The sequence below is a fragment of the Neofelis nebulosa genome, chromosome 14 (genome assembly GCF_028018385.1).
Source record: "Neofelis nebulosa isolate mNeoNeb1 chromosome 14, mNeoNeb1.pri, whole genome shotgun sequence".
NCBI classification, from domain to species: Eukaryota; Metazoa; Chordata; class Mammalia; order Carnivora; family Felidae; genus Neofelis; species Neofelis nebulosa.
In genome coordinates this window covers 76,557,550-76,573,731 of record NC_080795.1, presented here as the reverse complement: position 1 = coordinate 76,573,731, position 16,182 = coordinate 76,557,550, and the positions used below count along the sequence as shown (strand labels likewise).

The 16,182-nt window shown below is 45.0% G+C and overlaps 1 protein-coding gene across 4 annotated transcripts in view; it reads right to left on the bottom strand.

The window, feature by feature from the left end:
* Positions 1-16,182, bottom strand: part of KHDRBS3 (KH RNA binding domain containing, signal transduction associated 3) — a 188,142-nt gene that overhangs the window by 93,539 nt on the left and 78,421 nt on the right. For all 4 annotated transcript variants that reach the window (XR_009253552.1, XM_058699162.1, XM_058699163.1 and 1 more), the window contains exons 3-4: positions 8,104-8,220; positions 2,433-2,579 (exon numbers count right to left, since the gene is read on the bottom strand). Coding sequence is in view for 3 of the 4 variants with exons in the window: in XM_058699162.1 (XP_058555145.1) it covers positions 2,433-2,579; positions 8,104-8,220 (264 nt within the window). In the remaining variant the exon portion in view is untranslated. The remainder of the gene's footprint in view (positions 1-2,432; positions 2,580-8,103; positions 8,221-16,182) is intronic.

The following is a 16,182-nucleotide window of genomic DNA, read 5'->3' as shown; positions in this document are numbered from 1 at the left end:
CCCAAGATCAGTGTATATAAGTCAACTGCATTTCTATAACCTAGGATCACTGAAAATGAAATTTTAAAAACTGCATTCACAATAGCATCAAAAAGTGTACAATATTTAGGAGTAAATTTAATAAAAGAAGTATATATATGACTAGTACCTTGAAAACTATGAAACACTGCTGAAAGAAATGAAAAAAATAATCTGTTAAGTAGAGACACTTCATATTTGTGGACTGGAAAACTAAATATTGTTAAGATGGAAATAATCCCCAAATTGAGCTACAGATTCAATCTTCTATCAAAACCCCGGGAGGCTTCTGTGTGGAAATTGATAAGCTGATTCTGAAATAGATGTTGAAATGCACAGAAGCCAAAATAACTAAAACAATTTTGAAGTAGAACTTTTTCTTTGTAAAAGCATCAACAACCTGGATTTCAAATCAAAGTACTAGAAGGCTAAAGTAATTAAGGGCATGACACCGGCATTAGGACAGGCATATACATCAATGGAACAGAACTGAGAATCCAGAAACAAATCCACACATTTACGTTCAATCGATTTTCAACAATGGTGTTGCTGTTCAACAGGAAAAGAATTGTCTTTTCATCGTATGGTGCTGGGACAACTGGCCATCTATATAAAAAACGATAAACCTACATTCTACCTTCCCACCACACAAAACTTAAAATCGATCGCAGACTTGGGGCACCTGTGTGGTTCAGCGGGTTAAGCATCTGACACTAGGTTTTCGCTCAGTTCATGATCTCATGGTTTACGGGCTCGAGCCCCACATCATGCTCTGCACTGACAGCATGGAGCCCTGCTTGGGATTCTCTTTTTCTCTCTTTCTCTCTTTCTCTCTCTCTCTCTCTCTCTCTCTCTCTCTCTCTCTCTCCCCCCCCTTCTCCCCCTCTCTGCCCCTCCCCCACTTGCATGTGTATTCACTCCTTTTCTCTAAAAAAGAAATAACGATAATAGACTTAAATGACACATACTATATACTAATACTATACTATGCTAATACTAATACTATAAAAGCTAGTAGCTACTTTTACAGCTACTATAAAAGATTAGGGAGAAAACAGCAGAAAATCTTTGTAACTGGGGGTTAGGCAAAGAGTTCTCCTGGCCAGCCTAGATTCAAGGACAGAGAAACCATGTCTTGGTGGAGGAGTGCAAAGGGGACAGGGTGGGAGGCCCTGTGGCAGCCCACGTGGCTAGGTCAACACCCCCTAAGACTGATCACTAAGACATTAAATTTACCTCTCCTTAGTCAGTCTTGTCAGAGTGCCAATGTTTATATGGGTGTCTGATTCTTATCAAACTCTCCCATTAGACAGACTCCACAGGGGCAGAGAAAAGAATGTCTTTTATTAGTTTCCATGTATCTACCACATAGAAAGCACTCAAAATCTTTGTTTTTAAATTAAATGAATAAATGTATCATCATATTGGCTTGAGGGAACAAAGGGAAGCTTAAACATTTTCAGCTCCCAAGTAAAATGACTTAATACAATCCCATGTCTTGGCTTTTCCAAGGCAATCGTGATTGACAATATCCTTTCCTTGTAAATTCAACAGTTTTCTTCACAGATAATATAGTCATGATACATATGCTACAGTATGTAAAGTCAATCTACTAGACCAACCTGGGATTGCTGAAGACAGTCTTACCCCAGGCAGCTGTTTGGCAGATGTGACAGCTTCTCTAAATAAATTGTCTAAAGAGGCAAAATGTTCAATGTTTTAGTTTTTTAATCTAGAACATGCAAGTTATACAGAAGACCTAAATTAACTTTCATAATGGAAGTAGGGATACACTCTCTTTAAATAATCACATTCTTAGCAATGTCAAAGTGCCTGGAAAGGGTTAAAAATAGACAAGCAATTGTTCCATCAACAAAGCACAAAACACCTGGCAGAAGCCAGCCAACTACCTCCACGGTGTCCTTCTTCTCTGGGCTTCTGACACTTTGGTCTGTCGTTACGTGTACCTTGCGGTACTGAAATCCTCGGCTTACGTTTCTCTCTTCTACGCTACGTGTTCCTGGAGGGTAGGGACTGCTTTTATTCATGCCTCTGGCCCGAAACCACACACAGTGCTTGGTGCCATGGAAGGCACTAACGCACCCGTGTGGGAGAACAGTGGATCCGTAGGTGATTTTAATATCACGAAGAAGCTTAGGACGTGGGAGCGCCCAAACGTGAACTGGCAAGGGTGCTCTTCACCCTTCTTGGCCGTGCAGCCTTCCCAGTGCAACCTAATCTCTTTAAAAATCCCTCGCCTCGATATAAAGAAAGAAAACTGCCAACCGATTCACAGGGACCCTTTCGACAAATGAAGTGCTGTGCAAATAACAATTACTAGAAGAGTTACCAGGGATGAAAATAAAGAAAGGACTTCAAAGGACAAATTAACTATCAGGGTGAACCGTACTAACAGGAATGAGGAACTTTTTGATTTCCTCCAGTGCGTGTCCCATCCGGGCATATGCTTCCGCTGGTGGAGCGAACACTTCGATGAGAACGTGGAGGTCGTCGTTGAGGTGAAAGTATTTTGCTTCCCCACTCTTCCTCAACTCTTCTTCCTGAAGAAAGAAAAACCATGCTTAAAAGTGTGTCTGTATAAGAAAAGGAGAAGAAACACTATGCAGAGCTTATCTGGCATGAGGCTGTCACAGAAGAGTCACTCAACAGCAAGCGGCACTACCCCAAGGATGGAGGTTTGAGATACAAATCTGACCCTGCCATTCCCGCAGGGAATTACGAAAACACCCGGGCTTCCTGCTGCTGCTGGAGAAGTCTCAGCTCCTGCCTCTGCCGGGAAGGACACCTGTGTCCCCCCAGCTCGACGCCCTCCAGGCGCCCTCAGACCCCTGGCCGGACTGGCTGATCTCCTCCCCTCCCTCTACGCTGGTTACGCCCAGTGCCCGTAGTGCGGCCACAAAGCACTTCCACCATCAAAGTGTCTGACATAACCTATTCTTTACTTGACTCTTTTCTAATTTCCCTCACGGAAGGTGGTCACAGTGGAGCAAACACCGTGACTGTCTTCTCTGGTGCTCGTCCCTGGTCTAGAAAAGTACTCAGTACACAGTAGACACTCAGCGAGTATCTTCAATGACGAGGTAAACATTATCTCATTTCTATGTTCGCTCGTGACCGTCTTCTCTGGTGTTCACCCCCTGGTCTAGAAAAGTGCCTGGCACACGGCAGACATTCAGCGAGTCTTTTCAATGAAGAGGTAAACATCATTTCATTTCTATGTTCATTTGTTCATTCACATATTCATTCAAAAAAGCATTTCTACACGCCAGGCACTGTATGTGAAGATAAAAACGAACAAAATAAATGAAAGATCTTATTACATGATTTTATGATACGCGTTAAAAAAAAAAAAACAACTTTGTTTTTATTTGTTTACATAATGAAACTCGGGGGGGAAATTAGGAGGAAAAAAAACCCAGATCAGAATGGGACAAGTGATTTTCGCCCATGATCTCTTAACTAGCATTCATTAGAGTGGCAAAGGACAGAATCTGGGACTTTTAAAAGTCTTTGTTTCCAACATTCAAATGAGACAGAGTGAGATGAGTACGTACCTACATCTAGAGTGATTTCCCAAACGAGGGAAATCTTGCTAGCACCTCCAAAACACCAGCCCCACATGAAAGGGAACCCTAGAACTCCTGGCAACAACACCTTTTAATTCCACCACGAGCTAAGAGGTCAAAGAGGCACAAACACCCTTGACCTCAGCACTTAAGGCTTCAACTTCTGTTACTTAACTAATTTGCTCTCTTACAAAGAAAAGAGAGATCTACATATGTAATATGAAAAGGGCACGGGGTTTTGAGTCAGATACACCACAATCCTAGCCGTGCCAGCCACAGCCCAACGGTAGGCCATCTGTTCTAATCAGAACATTGGCCATCGCTTCATCTGATACTCTGCCTTTCACAGCTGAAGGTTTAAAAATCGAATTATATGTTCAAAGTTCACTTTTGGAAGCATAAACTAGAGAATTAAACATTTCTTACCCATTCTACGATGGGCTGCAATTAATGATGATAATGACAGGCTGTCACTGTGACTCACGGTGAAGCACTGTCATCGCTACAGCGGAAGTAAACTGGAACAGCAGAGCTTTCTTAACCTAACCCGCCGTCGCACATCTCCACAGAGCGAGAAGCTTTACCAGATTCTTCCCTGGGTTCATAAGGACTGGCAACATGGTGTGCGGGGAAGAACACAGACTTCGTTTGGACTCCTGCATTCGAATCCCAAATCCAACATTTACCCTGTAACTTTGGGCAGGTTACTTTATCATCACGAAGCGGTGATTTTAAGCGGGGAATAAGAGTATAGTATCAACGGCTCGTAGGGTTGTTGTGGTAAGAAAGGGGTTATTAGAATAGTAATGAGGAGTTACTAGCAATATGATGGAGTGGTAATAAAAAAAGGAGTCTCACGTTTAAGGACACAGAAAGTCCTTACAATGAGGCGTAGTACATCAGAAAGACTCAAAAAATGAACATAGCATCGATTATTCTATCATTCTATAATGCGGATGGGAAGGGCAAAACAGCCGGCATGTCTGGCACAAACTGAAGGCTCCACAGACCACACGTTATAGTGATTGTTATGCTACAAACCCAGCTGATACAAGGCGGTAACGACTCCCATAATTTCATCCATGTAGAAAACACAAGAATAAAATGAATTACGGTCTTGTTAGAATTCAGACAGTGAACACTTTGAAAAGCTACAAGATTTTAACATTAAGTAATGGAAATCTCTGCAGCAATCCACATTATTTATTAACTGAGAATTTCTGCAGGCTGAGAGGCTCAACAGAAGCCAGCGCTCCAGAGTTCAGGCCGTGAGGACCGACTGCAGGACGGCAGGCGGGACTCCAGTAAGTCCCCATCTGTGTAGAAATCATCGCTCGTGGTCACGTCAGTGAAACGCCTTGAAGGTGTAACCGATGGCCGTGTGTGTGCACGGCAGGACGAGCAAGGCGGTGGGGTGGGGCGCAACAGGCTATTGTTCACTGTACTGAAGAATTTTAAAAAGAGAGTGACAGACTCCAGACTTGACATTAGGAGTTCAAGGTTCAAAGAGCCAGCGGCAGCCTGGAGGGTGTCACCGCTCACGGCCGAAGGCCGGCGGAGGCCCCAGACGGAAGCACAGTTGAGGCCCGTGTGCCGCGGAAGGACGACGCACACGGCCCGGCCATCTCTCATGTGGGATTTAAGAAAATGTCTGGAGAGCAGTGAAGACCTGAGAATTGGACTGGCAACATCAGAGAGGATCCAGACAACCCCGGGTTTTCGAGGGTCACAGCCCCGCTGAACCTTCGGCACTGGCGGAAGCCAGTCTGCTGGAGCTCTTCCTACCCTGTTTCGAGTAGCCGAGGTCGTTCCGTGAAAGGAGAGGACAATCCTCAGGCTTTGTCACTGTTCCTCAGGCTGACCTCCTGGCCCATGATCCCTGCCTGGCCCGGGGATGCAGAGAACAAGAGAGCTCGCGGTAAATGGCAACATCCCCTTGCGTGCACGCGACGCTCCCTCCCCGTCTTGCCAACGAGGATCGGGGGCCTTTTACTAGAGTGACTGCACACCGAGAAGAGGTACCCGGCGGCCCGAGGGTTAACGAACCTGACTCTGAGCCAACGCTGCTCAACTGAAGGCCGCTGATGAGGGTGGAGAGTGGGGTCCGTGGGGTCAAGAGATAAAGGACTTCTGAGCCCGCCGCTTGGCAGCAGGCTTAATGGGCTGTGAACCTACAATGTACTCCACTTCCCCAGTTCCGGGGTGTCCTGAGGGAATGGAAATGACCAGCCACTTACAGAATCTCTATATTGATTCTCAGACCAATGTGGTCAAGGACAGAGAAAGGAGAGGATTAGTGAAGGGCTGGTAAGTGGCCTAGGAAAGAAGCCTCAACAGGTAAGAGAACCGAGTGCCCCATGCAATGCAGAGCAGACACTCAGTGACCAGGGAGCCAAAGGGACTAACTGTAGATGTCAAAGCACCTCATTCCCCGCCCACCCCAGTGCTACTCAAGGGACTCCAATAAGGGGTCTGTGGTGAGAGAGAGAGGGAGAGATTAGATATTACTTCACAACACAGACTCCTCTGGAAAAGATTCCTGGCTACTGCACTGCCGAGTGTCCGCTGTGCCAACGGCAGAGAGAGACCTTAAAATGACACCATAATCCGGACAGACCACCAAGCCCAGATAGCAAGCTGATAGTATTTAGGACCCTTTTCATTAAACGGATAGCCAGGCACTTGCTATTACTTGGACATATGATCTAACCAAAGACTTGCCTTCCCTGCTTCCCTCCTACCTGTAAAACTGTCCGTGGACGCCCTGATCACGGCCACCGTAAGCCATAAAATGTTACTTCTGACCAAAAAACCCCTCCCTTAACAGCAAACAAAATAAGCAGTACAATGTAGATGAATTTCCCTGGGCATATCACGTACCTCATGACCGGATGGCCTTACTGAAGACCTCATTAACGTATCAGCAAGGATTGGGTATTTTCGTACAAGATACACAGAATTTCTAACCAAGTGACCAAATATGGTTCCCCTTCCTCCACCCAGAACAGATGAGTCAGGGAATCAAAGGAACATCATCTGAGACAGCAATGCTTAGTGAGTAGTTAACCTAACCTGGCCCACACCAGAATCATTTCAAACCCCGCCCCCTGAAAATTCATTTTGAGGTTCTACCCTCCAAAGAGGCTGTATGGGAATCTTTATATTTAACAGCATCCCATGTGTGTCTGATACACAGCCATGTTTTAATCAAATAATTTAATAAGCTTCCTTGATTAACTCACATAATACACTCAGGTTCCCTAAATCTCAGGTTTTCTACACATAAAACAAGAAAAATATTATGTACCTTCCATCATTTTTGCAGGGAGAACACGGAGTAACGCCTGTAACATGTTTCACAGAGTGCCTGACTCACAAGCAGATGGCAGCTATTTTTTCTTATAAAAGCCTTTGTTTCGATGGACTTTTGTGTGGGGAGGCTGGATTTTGTGTAAATAACTTTCTTGTCGGACACAATCATCGTCTGACCTTTTATGGTAAGTGACCACTAAATGCAGACTTGGTTTTCGGTAATGTCAATCTTTTCACCACGACAGAACAACAAAATGGTAACAGAGAACACTGTCAGGGATAGCACGGCACGAAACGTGAATGCTTCTTTCAAAGGTGGTATATTTGAGAAAGTGATCGATAAAAACAACTCCATTAACTTTAACTTCTTAAAAAAGGAGGAGGATGGGGCGCCTGGGTGGCGCAGTCGGTTGAGCGTCCGACTTCAGCCAGGTCACGATCTCGCAGTCCGTGAATTCGAGCCCCGCGTCGGGCTCTGGGCTGATGGCTCGGAGCCTGGAGCCTGTTTCCGATTCTGTGTCTCCCTCTCTCTCTGCCCCTCCCCCGTTCATGCTCTGTCTCTCTCTGTCTCAAAAATAAATAAACTTAAAAAAAAAAAAAATTAAAAAAAAAAAAAAGGAGGAGGTTAGTGTGAATACATCCAAGGAGAATAACTGTGTGTTGGAACGCTAAGCCATTATTAAAGCGTGTAAAATCCACTTGAACTCGGTAAAACATAAAGGGTATCAAATGAAGGGCAAAAAGGGCAAATAAAGGTGTATACTTTATGAACTCAACCATGTGAAATACAAGCTTACAAAAAAGGCCCAAAGGGACTCATCTAAAATGCCATCGGTGGCCCCGAGACCACAGATAACTCTGATTTCTCTTCATGGGCATTTCAGTCTCACTGATCCGTCTACCAGGTGTTGTATCTACAATCAAAACTACAGGTACTGCTACTTCATTTTACAAATGAATGTGATAGTTACAGACGTACGTGTAAGACACTGCATGTTCTGAAACTGGTCTGAGTGACTCCATTTTTGGCCATATCCCAGACTCGCCGCCTTCTACAACGTTTCGATATAACTTCATTTAAGATCCTAGCTAGCTCTTATATAATTTGTATTAATACAATGGATACTCTAAAGGTGGATTATACAACCTGTCTCCAAAAGCAGCCATTGTCTACAACGAATGTTACCTTTGCCTTGTCTCGCATGGAACCTTTTCCAAGGATGGACATTTTCGTCAAGGTTTCTTCTTGTAAGCGCTTCAGAGAATTGCCACGGGGACCCAAAAGTTTCCCCACAAAGTTGAACTAGGAGAAAACAAACAAACCAAATTTGTAAGTCATATCTGAAAGTAATTTATTAATCTCGAACGTCAGGAAACACGACAGTACACTGCACATTACTAATTAACGCCAGATATTTAAGTTCCTACTATATGCATCACACTGTAATGTTTTTCACAAACCCCATAAAATGGGGTTAAAAACTGTAAAGTAAAAACCAATCATTTCAATGATGGCTAGATTTCACAAATTATAAATGAAGCTAGTTCCCAGAATTCCTAAGTTGTTGTCCTGACACTTTCAGTAGGCAACTGACATGAAGCACAAACAGTGCTAGCGTGAGGATGTGGGTGGGAAAGAGGTAATGTGCACTGGGCTGGTCATTATGGAGTATCTGGGTCCTTCCACCTGGTCAGTCAACCAGGGAGTGCACTGGCCTAGATGAGTTCTCAAGCAGTCAGTGGCTCACAAAGCTTTATGACAAAATTCATCTAACTCTTCTATTTTTTTTAACATTTATTTATTTTTGAGAGACAGAGAGAGACAGAGCGTGACCAGGGGAGGGACAGAGAGACGGAGACACTGAATCAGAAGCGGGCTCCAGGCTCCAAGATGTCAGCACAGAGCCCGATGAGGGGCTCAAACCCACAAACTGTGAGATCATGACCTGAGCAAAAGTTAGATGCTTAACCAACGGAGCCACCCAAGTGCCCCAACATCTAACTCTTCTAAAACAACTAGCTTTAGAAATGTTGACAAAATATTTAGTCTAGATTCTACGGGGTTCTTTATTTAGCAGGCAGCGTAGAAGTGAATTCATTAATGGCATAGATTCTGAGGCTACACTGTCGTCCTTTTAAGACATGGTTTTTCCATTTACCAGCTGAGTAACCCGGCTAGTAACTGCATTACCTAATCTCTCTGTACCTTGGATTCCTCATCTACAAAATGAGAATGGCAAATGACAACACAACCCACCCTCATAAGGCCGTTAGGAGGATTAAATGGGTCCATATAAAAAAACCAGAACAATGCTTAACACATAATAGATAATAAATATATCTTGAATGAAAGGGTATTTCATGAATGAAAGGATATTATTAGGAATTTCACACAACTGCTTTTTTAAAAGCGTTACTATAATTAAGTTGTGAATATTTCTTGTTCCCAAAAGGCAAAGTCAGCCCTACTGACTAGGCGATCTTTGGCAAGATTGCGGATTACAAACTTAATCAGCTGCTGCTTTGGTATATCAGCTCTGGTCCACAATCTATGCCACTGCTGTGCTGTTGCTGTTTTTAAAAGACAATTGTTCCTCAATTTCTCTATGGAAAGTGAAGTAATATTCTTAAAATACGAGCTTTTAAAAAATCAAAATGGTATTTTTTCCTTGCTCACTTTTAATTTTATTAGTCTTCAATGAAAACTCAAATAACTACAGTATTTTTAACCTTCAAGTTAAATACTTTTTTTTTAATTTAAAGTCAATTACTTTTTAAAAAATAGAAATGATACAGAGTTAAAAGTATCAAATAATACAACGTAGGAAAAGATCAGTGTCTCCACCCACGGATCCCTACCTTATTTCTTGGTTCCCCATTTGCTCTGCTTTATCTTTCTGGAAATTCTTACGTGTCTATCGGGATCTCCTGGTTTGGAACTCTAAATTTCTCTCTTATTCTTCCTCTTTCTCTTTCACCTTCTCTCTCTCTCTTTTACTTTCTGGGAGATTTAAGTATATTTCCTACATATCTATTGATTTTTTCATTTTTGCTATCAAACGTTTAACTACTAATAGCATTTTCTTATATTTGTTCCTTTTTTACAGCATTTTAAAAATACTTTATGTAATTGATACAAATTCTTATCTTTCTGAGGATTTTAATGCAGTGCCCCCTTCCCCTAACTTGGAGCTTATAGCATCTGCTGCTTCCAATAGATTCATGTTTTGCGAATTGGTCTCTTCCTACATTATCGGCTTTCCTCAAGTGACCAGTAATCTCCCCTGCTACCTGCTCTTAAAAATTTAAGGTTGCAGCTCAAAAACATTACCTGGACACCCTGGAACTCCCTGATCTCCCAGGAGGAGGTATCAGCCTGGCTGCTGGAATGGTGGGATTCCCACTATGAGCTACATACACTTTTATTTAAGGGAAATAATGCCCTTATTTTCCAGTGTGGCATCTCTAGCCCTCAGTTGAATCCATCTGGGTCTCAGAGCCCAGAGTTTCTTTATTCAACCCCTTCAGGAAATCTCTAGTCTGCTCTAGGTTAAGAAGGCAGATGCCTGGCTTCATAAGCTGGGAAGAGCATCCAGTGGTCTAACTACTACTTCTTTTTTTAAATTTTATTTCTAGAGAAAGAGCATGTGCCAGCAGGGGAGGGCGCGGAGGGAGAGAGAAAGAGAGAATCTCCAGCAAGCCCCACCTCGGCACGGAGCCTGATGTGGGGCTCAATCCCATAACCCTGGGATCGTGACATGAGCCGAAATCGAGAATCAGATGCCCAACCAGACTGAGCCCCCCAAGTGCCCCTAACCACTTCTCACATAAGCTCTGAACCAAGTCTCCACTTCAGTTCTGCCCCTAAATCCACCTTCTCAGTAACTGGCATCTAGGATTCCGGAGTTTTCTCAAGGTGTTCCCACACTACTGACCAGATTTCTGGGACACTTTCTCTGGCCCTGTGAGCTTGGATTCTGCTTTCTCTGCTCTCCTAAGTCATTACCATTTGTCCATTTATTTTGCAGCCACTGAAATCTCACTCCAGTCATTGGCCTATTGTTGCCTTGCCCTTCCATTCTTGTCTTTGAGGATCTGTGCCTTTTTACTTCATTTACATTCATTTTGGCAGGTTTCAAGGATGGCATGAGAATAAATTTGTGGTCAAACAGCCATATTTGCATTACGTCTTTAGTAGTTAAATATTTCCCCATTAATAAAAACTAAGAGGCCTTAGAAATCATCCAGTCCAAACATCTAATTTTATACTGAGAAAACTGAAGTCCACAGAATGGTAGGATTTATTCAAGGTCACTTGTAAAACATAAAAACACAGGCCTCTACATACAGAGGAAAACCGTTTTTATGATTTTATATGCCTTCAGGAGTTTCTTTCTCCATTTAACTTCTATTAGTCTTTCCTTCACAAAAAGTACATAAATGAGTACTTTGGCAAGCAGAAGATTTTCACCGACTTCTCTGTTCAAGCATGTATTGTGCAGGAGTTATGTGTCCCAGGTCAAGTTCCCCTCTCGGGTGTCGGACTTCATCCACAACACAGGGACCTTAGGACCCACCGGCGGTGCCGGTCATATGAATTAAATACGGAAACGTATAAAAAATCACCTAATAGAGCAACCAATAGATGGTGCGTACCCTATGCCAAATGGGTAAGGAATAAATTGATGAATTCAGCCATTATGAACATAATTTTACGTGAACAACACCCACCGGTTACTACACACCGACTACCCTCCGACGGCTATGCATACTGAACCGGCACGGCCGTGCCCAGGTCTGCGGCTGAGAACTGAGAGCACGGACCCTCAGCGTCCTTAATGCTGACTCACAACGACGGCAGTACGCTCGGTTGCTTGGTCGGGTTCTCAACCCGATTGCATCACCTTCCCGGGAGAATCTGGAAATACTTAGCATGTTTGCTTGTCACGCTGACTGTAGGTCACTCCTGGCACTTAGTGGGCAAAAGCCAAGACTATCACACATCAGAAACGGAGGGGACTGCCCTTCACAATGAAGGAGTGTCCTGTGTAAAATGTCAACTGTGTCCCTACTGAGAAACATTGCTAGGGAGAGGAGCCACCGACTCCGGTCCCTCTCTACATCTTGGGCTTAAAGCCCTTGCTGCTCCTTCTTGCGATTACACGATTGGTTCCTCCGTGGATTCTCTAAGGTGCCATCATGTCCTTCAACAAACCAAACCAACAAACCATAAGCCACCCAGGTGGGTACCCAACAAGACAAGGCCTAAGCGATGCATGGGCTGTGAAAGCCTCTTGCATCCTTCAGACAACACGAATGGTACAGGAGTTGGGGAGCACGGCTGTCTCAAGTGCCCAAGTTCTAGGACACGCTGGTGCTCCCAGGCCACAGCCTTCTGAAGCAGCGGGCGCCCTCTTACCGGCAGTGTGGCCACTGCAGTTCCTTAGCCTTCCCAGTCCCCAGTGTCACCATATTTGCCCCAGTGGAGGCTGCAGCAATGAAGGGTTATCAGGAAGATTAAAGCACATCAGATAAGTGTGCCCCGAGGATGCCGAATTTAACCAGCCCCCGAGCTCCTAAAACAGTGATGATGAGGACAGCCTGGGGCTCTTTCCCATTCCTGGGAATGGCTCCCTGCAGAGTTCCTCCTCCTCAGGGGATTTAGATAAGGCCTGTAGATGATTCCCTGTTCACCTAAGAGCAGGCCGACCCAGACCCTGGACCTTCCCATCCTTTGCCTCACAAAAGATTGGCCAACCTGTCTGTCCCCACTGACCAGTCAGAAAATGTCCTCTCACCTCACCTGATCAAACTTCAAAGAAGTTCTCGTTTTCCTCACGCCCCTAAATGTGACCCACAGGCAACCTGGGCCAGCACACAATCCCTGAAGGTCCCCCACTTCCAGGCACCAGCCTCAGGGTGACCGTTCTCTGACCTAATGTCCCATCATGCTGTCGCCACACCCTCCTGGCCTTGGGCCCGGCTCCCCTTGTGCCCGCTGACTGCTAGGTCGCTGACAGATCTCAGGAGGCTCAGAGCCCCTGCTATTACAAGTCCCCCTTCCTGTTCTTCTAATAATAATTTTTTAATGTTTATTTATTTTTGAGAGAGAGAGAGAGATCATGAGTGGGAGAGGGGTAGAGAGGGGGAGATGGACGATCCAAAGCAGGCTCTGCACAGACAGCACTGAGCCCGATGGGGGGCTCAAACTCATGAACTGCAAGATCATGACTTAAAAGCCAAAGTTGGACACTTACCCGAATGAGTCACCCAGGTTCTCCATAAAAATACTTTCATTTTGTTTAATGTTTATTTATTTTTGAGAGAGAGCAAATGGAGAAGGGGCAGAGAGAGAGGGAGACACAGAATCCAAAGCAGGGTTCAGGCTCCAAGCTGTCAGCACAGAGCCCAACATGGGGCTTGAACCCACGAAGGGCTAGATCACGGCCTGAGCCGAAGTCGGACACTCAACTGACTGAGCCACCCAGGCACCCCCCAATAATGCTTTCAAATAAAATCTTTCCTTAACCTAAGTCAGGATTTGTTTTCTGATAACCGGATTTGTAAATGAGAACTTAATACATTTTAACTTTCATTTTTTATTAATAATTTCATCTGTCCACAGATTTGAATAAGAGGTGAAAGTATTATTTCCAAGATCAATTGGCATCAATTCCAGATGCCAATTAGTACAGAACTATATTATACTACAAATTTTATAACTATAAATAGGAAACTTTGTGCAAATGATTACAAAGCATAAACCAACACAGAATAAGTATATTTGAGTTTCACTGCATAACGTGTAAGATCCCGTAATGATGTTCTTTGTTGGAAAAGACCAAATGTTTTTCTGAACTAGCTTTAATTGACTTAAACTATATTTGTGACAGGACACTGCTCCTTGGGGAACAATTACACATAAGCTGTCATTTCATAAACAACTAAGCCTCAAGAACATGTCACGGTCTCCATTAAAAGGTTCCCTTAATTGGGTGCTCATCAAAAAGTTGGTTAGTCCAACAGAGGGATGTTTTATTGACCTCCAACTGCACACTAAAACTGAACTTGTAACCTCTGCCAACATAGCCTCAAACGTTACCTTCCAGAGCTCCCCAGCCCAGTAAACGGCCCTGCCGTCAGCGCCCTGACTCAAGCCAGAAACTTCCGCGAGGGCAATGAGGAGACCTTTTGTGCTCACTGGTCTACCACCTGTGCAGAGAGAGCATTTAATAAATGGATTCATTATATCTAACAATTTCACCTCCCTGGGTCCCTTACACCTGTCTATTTTTCTGCAGACGCCACAAACTCCCAGCCGAGGCCACCGTCATCGCCCACTGTGCCCGCTACGGAAGCCTTTCTCCGTGTCAACCTCGATATCCTAAATCAGCACAGCGCTCTTCACACAAAGGTCACTTTGGGACATTCTCAGTAAAACATAACTCCCAACAACCTTCTGAATGAAGTCCCGATGTCCCGACGCTGCTGAGAAAAGCCCCTCCTGACCCAGCTCTTGCCACCTCTCTGCCTCCTCCACTTCCCTGCTCTTGACTTCTGCCAGTCTGGATTTTGTGCGGTTTCTCGACTACCACATCCCAAGAACTACCCATTTCGGCTCAGATGGGAGAGCTGGAAAGAACGAACATCACTCTTGCCCTCAAAACCCGAAGAAAGCTGGACAGAATGCAAATTAATGCTGAAGTCCCAGGGCAAACACCAACCGCACCCAGGGCAGGGTACAGGCACCTACTGGGAGAAACGAGACGAACGCCTGCTTATCTGGGGCAGGCTCACACCAGAGCAGGAAGCCCTGAAGGCCACAGAATTAGAGGAGCTGACACTTTGTTAAAGGTCTTCCGGGCAGGAACTCAACACTCACACCCCCAGCCTCCACGGGCCCACAGGGGGATCAGGGAAAGACTCAGCAGCCACCGCTGAGATCTGCTCAGACCCACACCCTCATCTGCAGGAGCAAAGACAACAAAACCACTCACCCCCCCCTTTTTTTTTAATACTTAAAGATCAACAAAACATGCAGTTAGGTCGGCGTCTGCCCTCCGTACTGTCATTACTGCTGCAACACTGGTGAAGTGGCCAACTTGCTCTAGGTGGAGAGTGGAAAACCCAGGAGATGAGGAGCCCGTCCATGCTGAGTTTCAGGTTTTAGCAGCGGCAGCCGGGTGACAGACAAGTGCAACTTACACGCAGACCACCGTATCTACTAACTGCCAGGAAGCGTCCACGGAGCCCCTGGTGTTCACGGTGGGCTGGCCTGTGATGGTTACAGGGAAGTGGTGTCCTATGCAAGGACATGGGGACAGAGGACTTCCTGCAACGTGAACAGTAAGTGCAAAGGCCCTTGAATTCGAAGGCGCTTCCAAGAACAAGGAGCTGGGAGCCTGGGGGGAGCACAGCTAGTCTGGGCTGGGAAGTCAGACACAGGGTAAAAAAGACGGGCATCCAGCGGGCCTTGGAGGTCCTAAGAGTCTGGATTTAATTTTAAGTTCAGAATGTAAATGCAATCTGGGTGGTTTCATTTTCAGTCTGTATTTTGGTCACTGCTTAACTGTTCCCTATTGATATGAACCTCCTCTCTCAACAATGGCAAACTTTACCCGGTGGGAAGAAGGGGGTGAAGTGAGTGTACTGGCAGTCCCTGCTCTTGGCCTGCTGTCTCCTGGGGCCACAGGGCTTGTGCGGCAGGCGCCTCAAGCACCCAGAGCCCACACTCTCCTCCTCCTGCTTCCCCACGTGACACTTAGCATATCGCCTTTCATGTTAGATTCCCGAGAAGAGGGAATGTGTTATACTCAACTCTGAAAGCAACACCTTAATTCCCGTCTCCATTCTTAACAGTCTGCTACACGAGTAGTCAGGCATTTATATATAAAGGGCACTGAATCAGCAAAATCAACAGAATACACTAATGAGCCCTGGGTCAGGGAATCTGGTCTCCTGGCTACTACTGCCTGAGAAAGCCATAGCTGTATCAGCAGTATCACAAAATATAAAACTCTTTGGCACAAGAGGAAAAGAATTTCATAACGTCAAGTCCTGTCAGTGGCAGAGTCCCTCCTGCTCACCACGCCAAACACGTGCATAAGTGTTACGGGATCTTCCCCAATAGTAACCGAATTCTTCCACACTCCCTTGGCATCGGCTGTTCTTAAATGCACTCGACCAGCCAAAATGAAATCCTGGGATGAACCTGACACCTGCTAAAAGCAAGCCCTTTGTCCATTATGGCTTTCTCCCCTCCCGA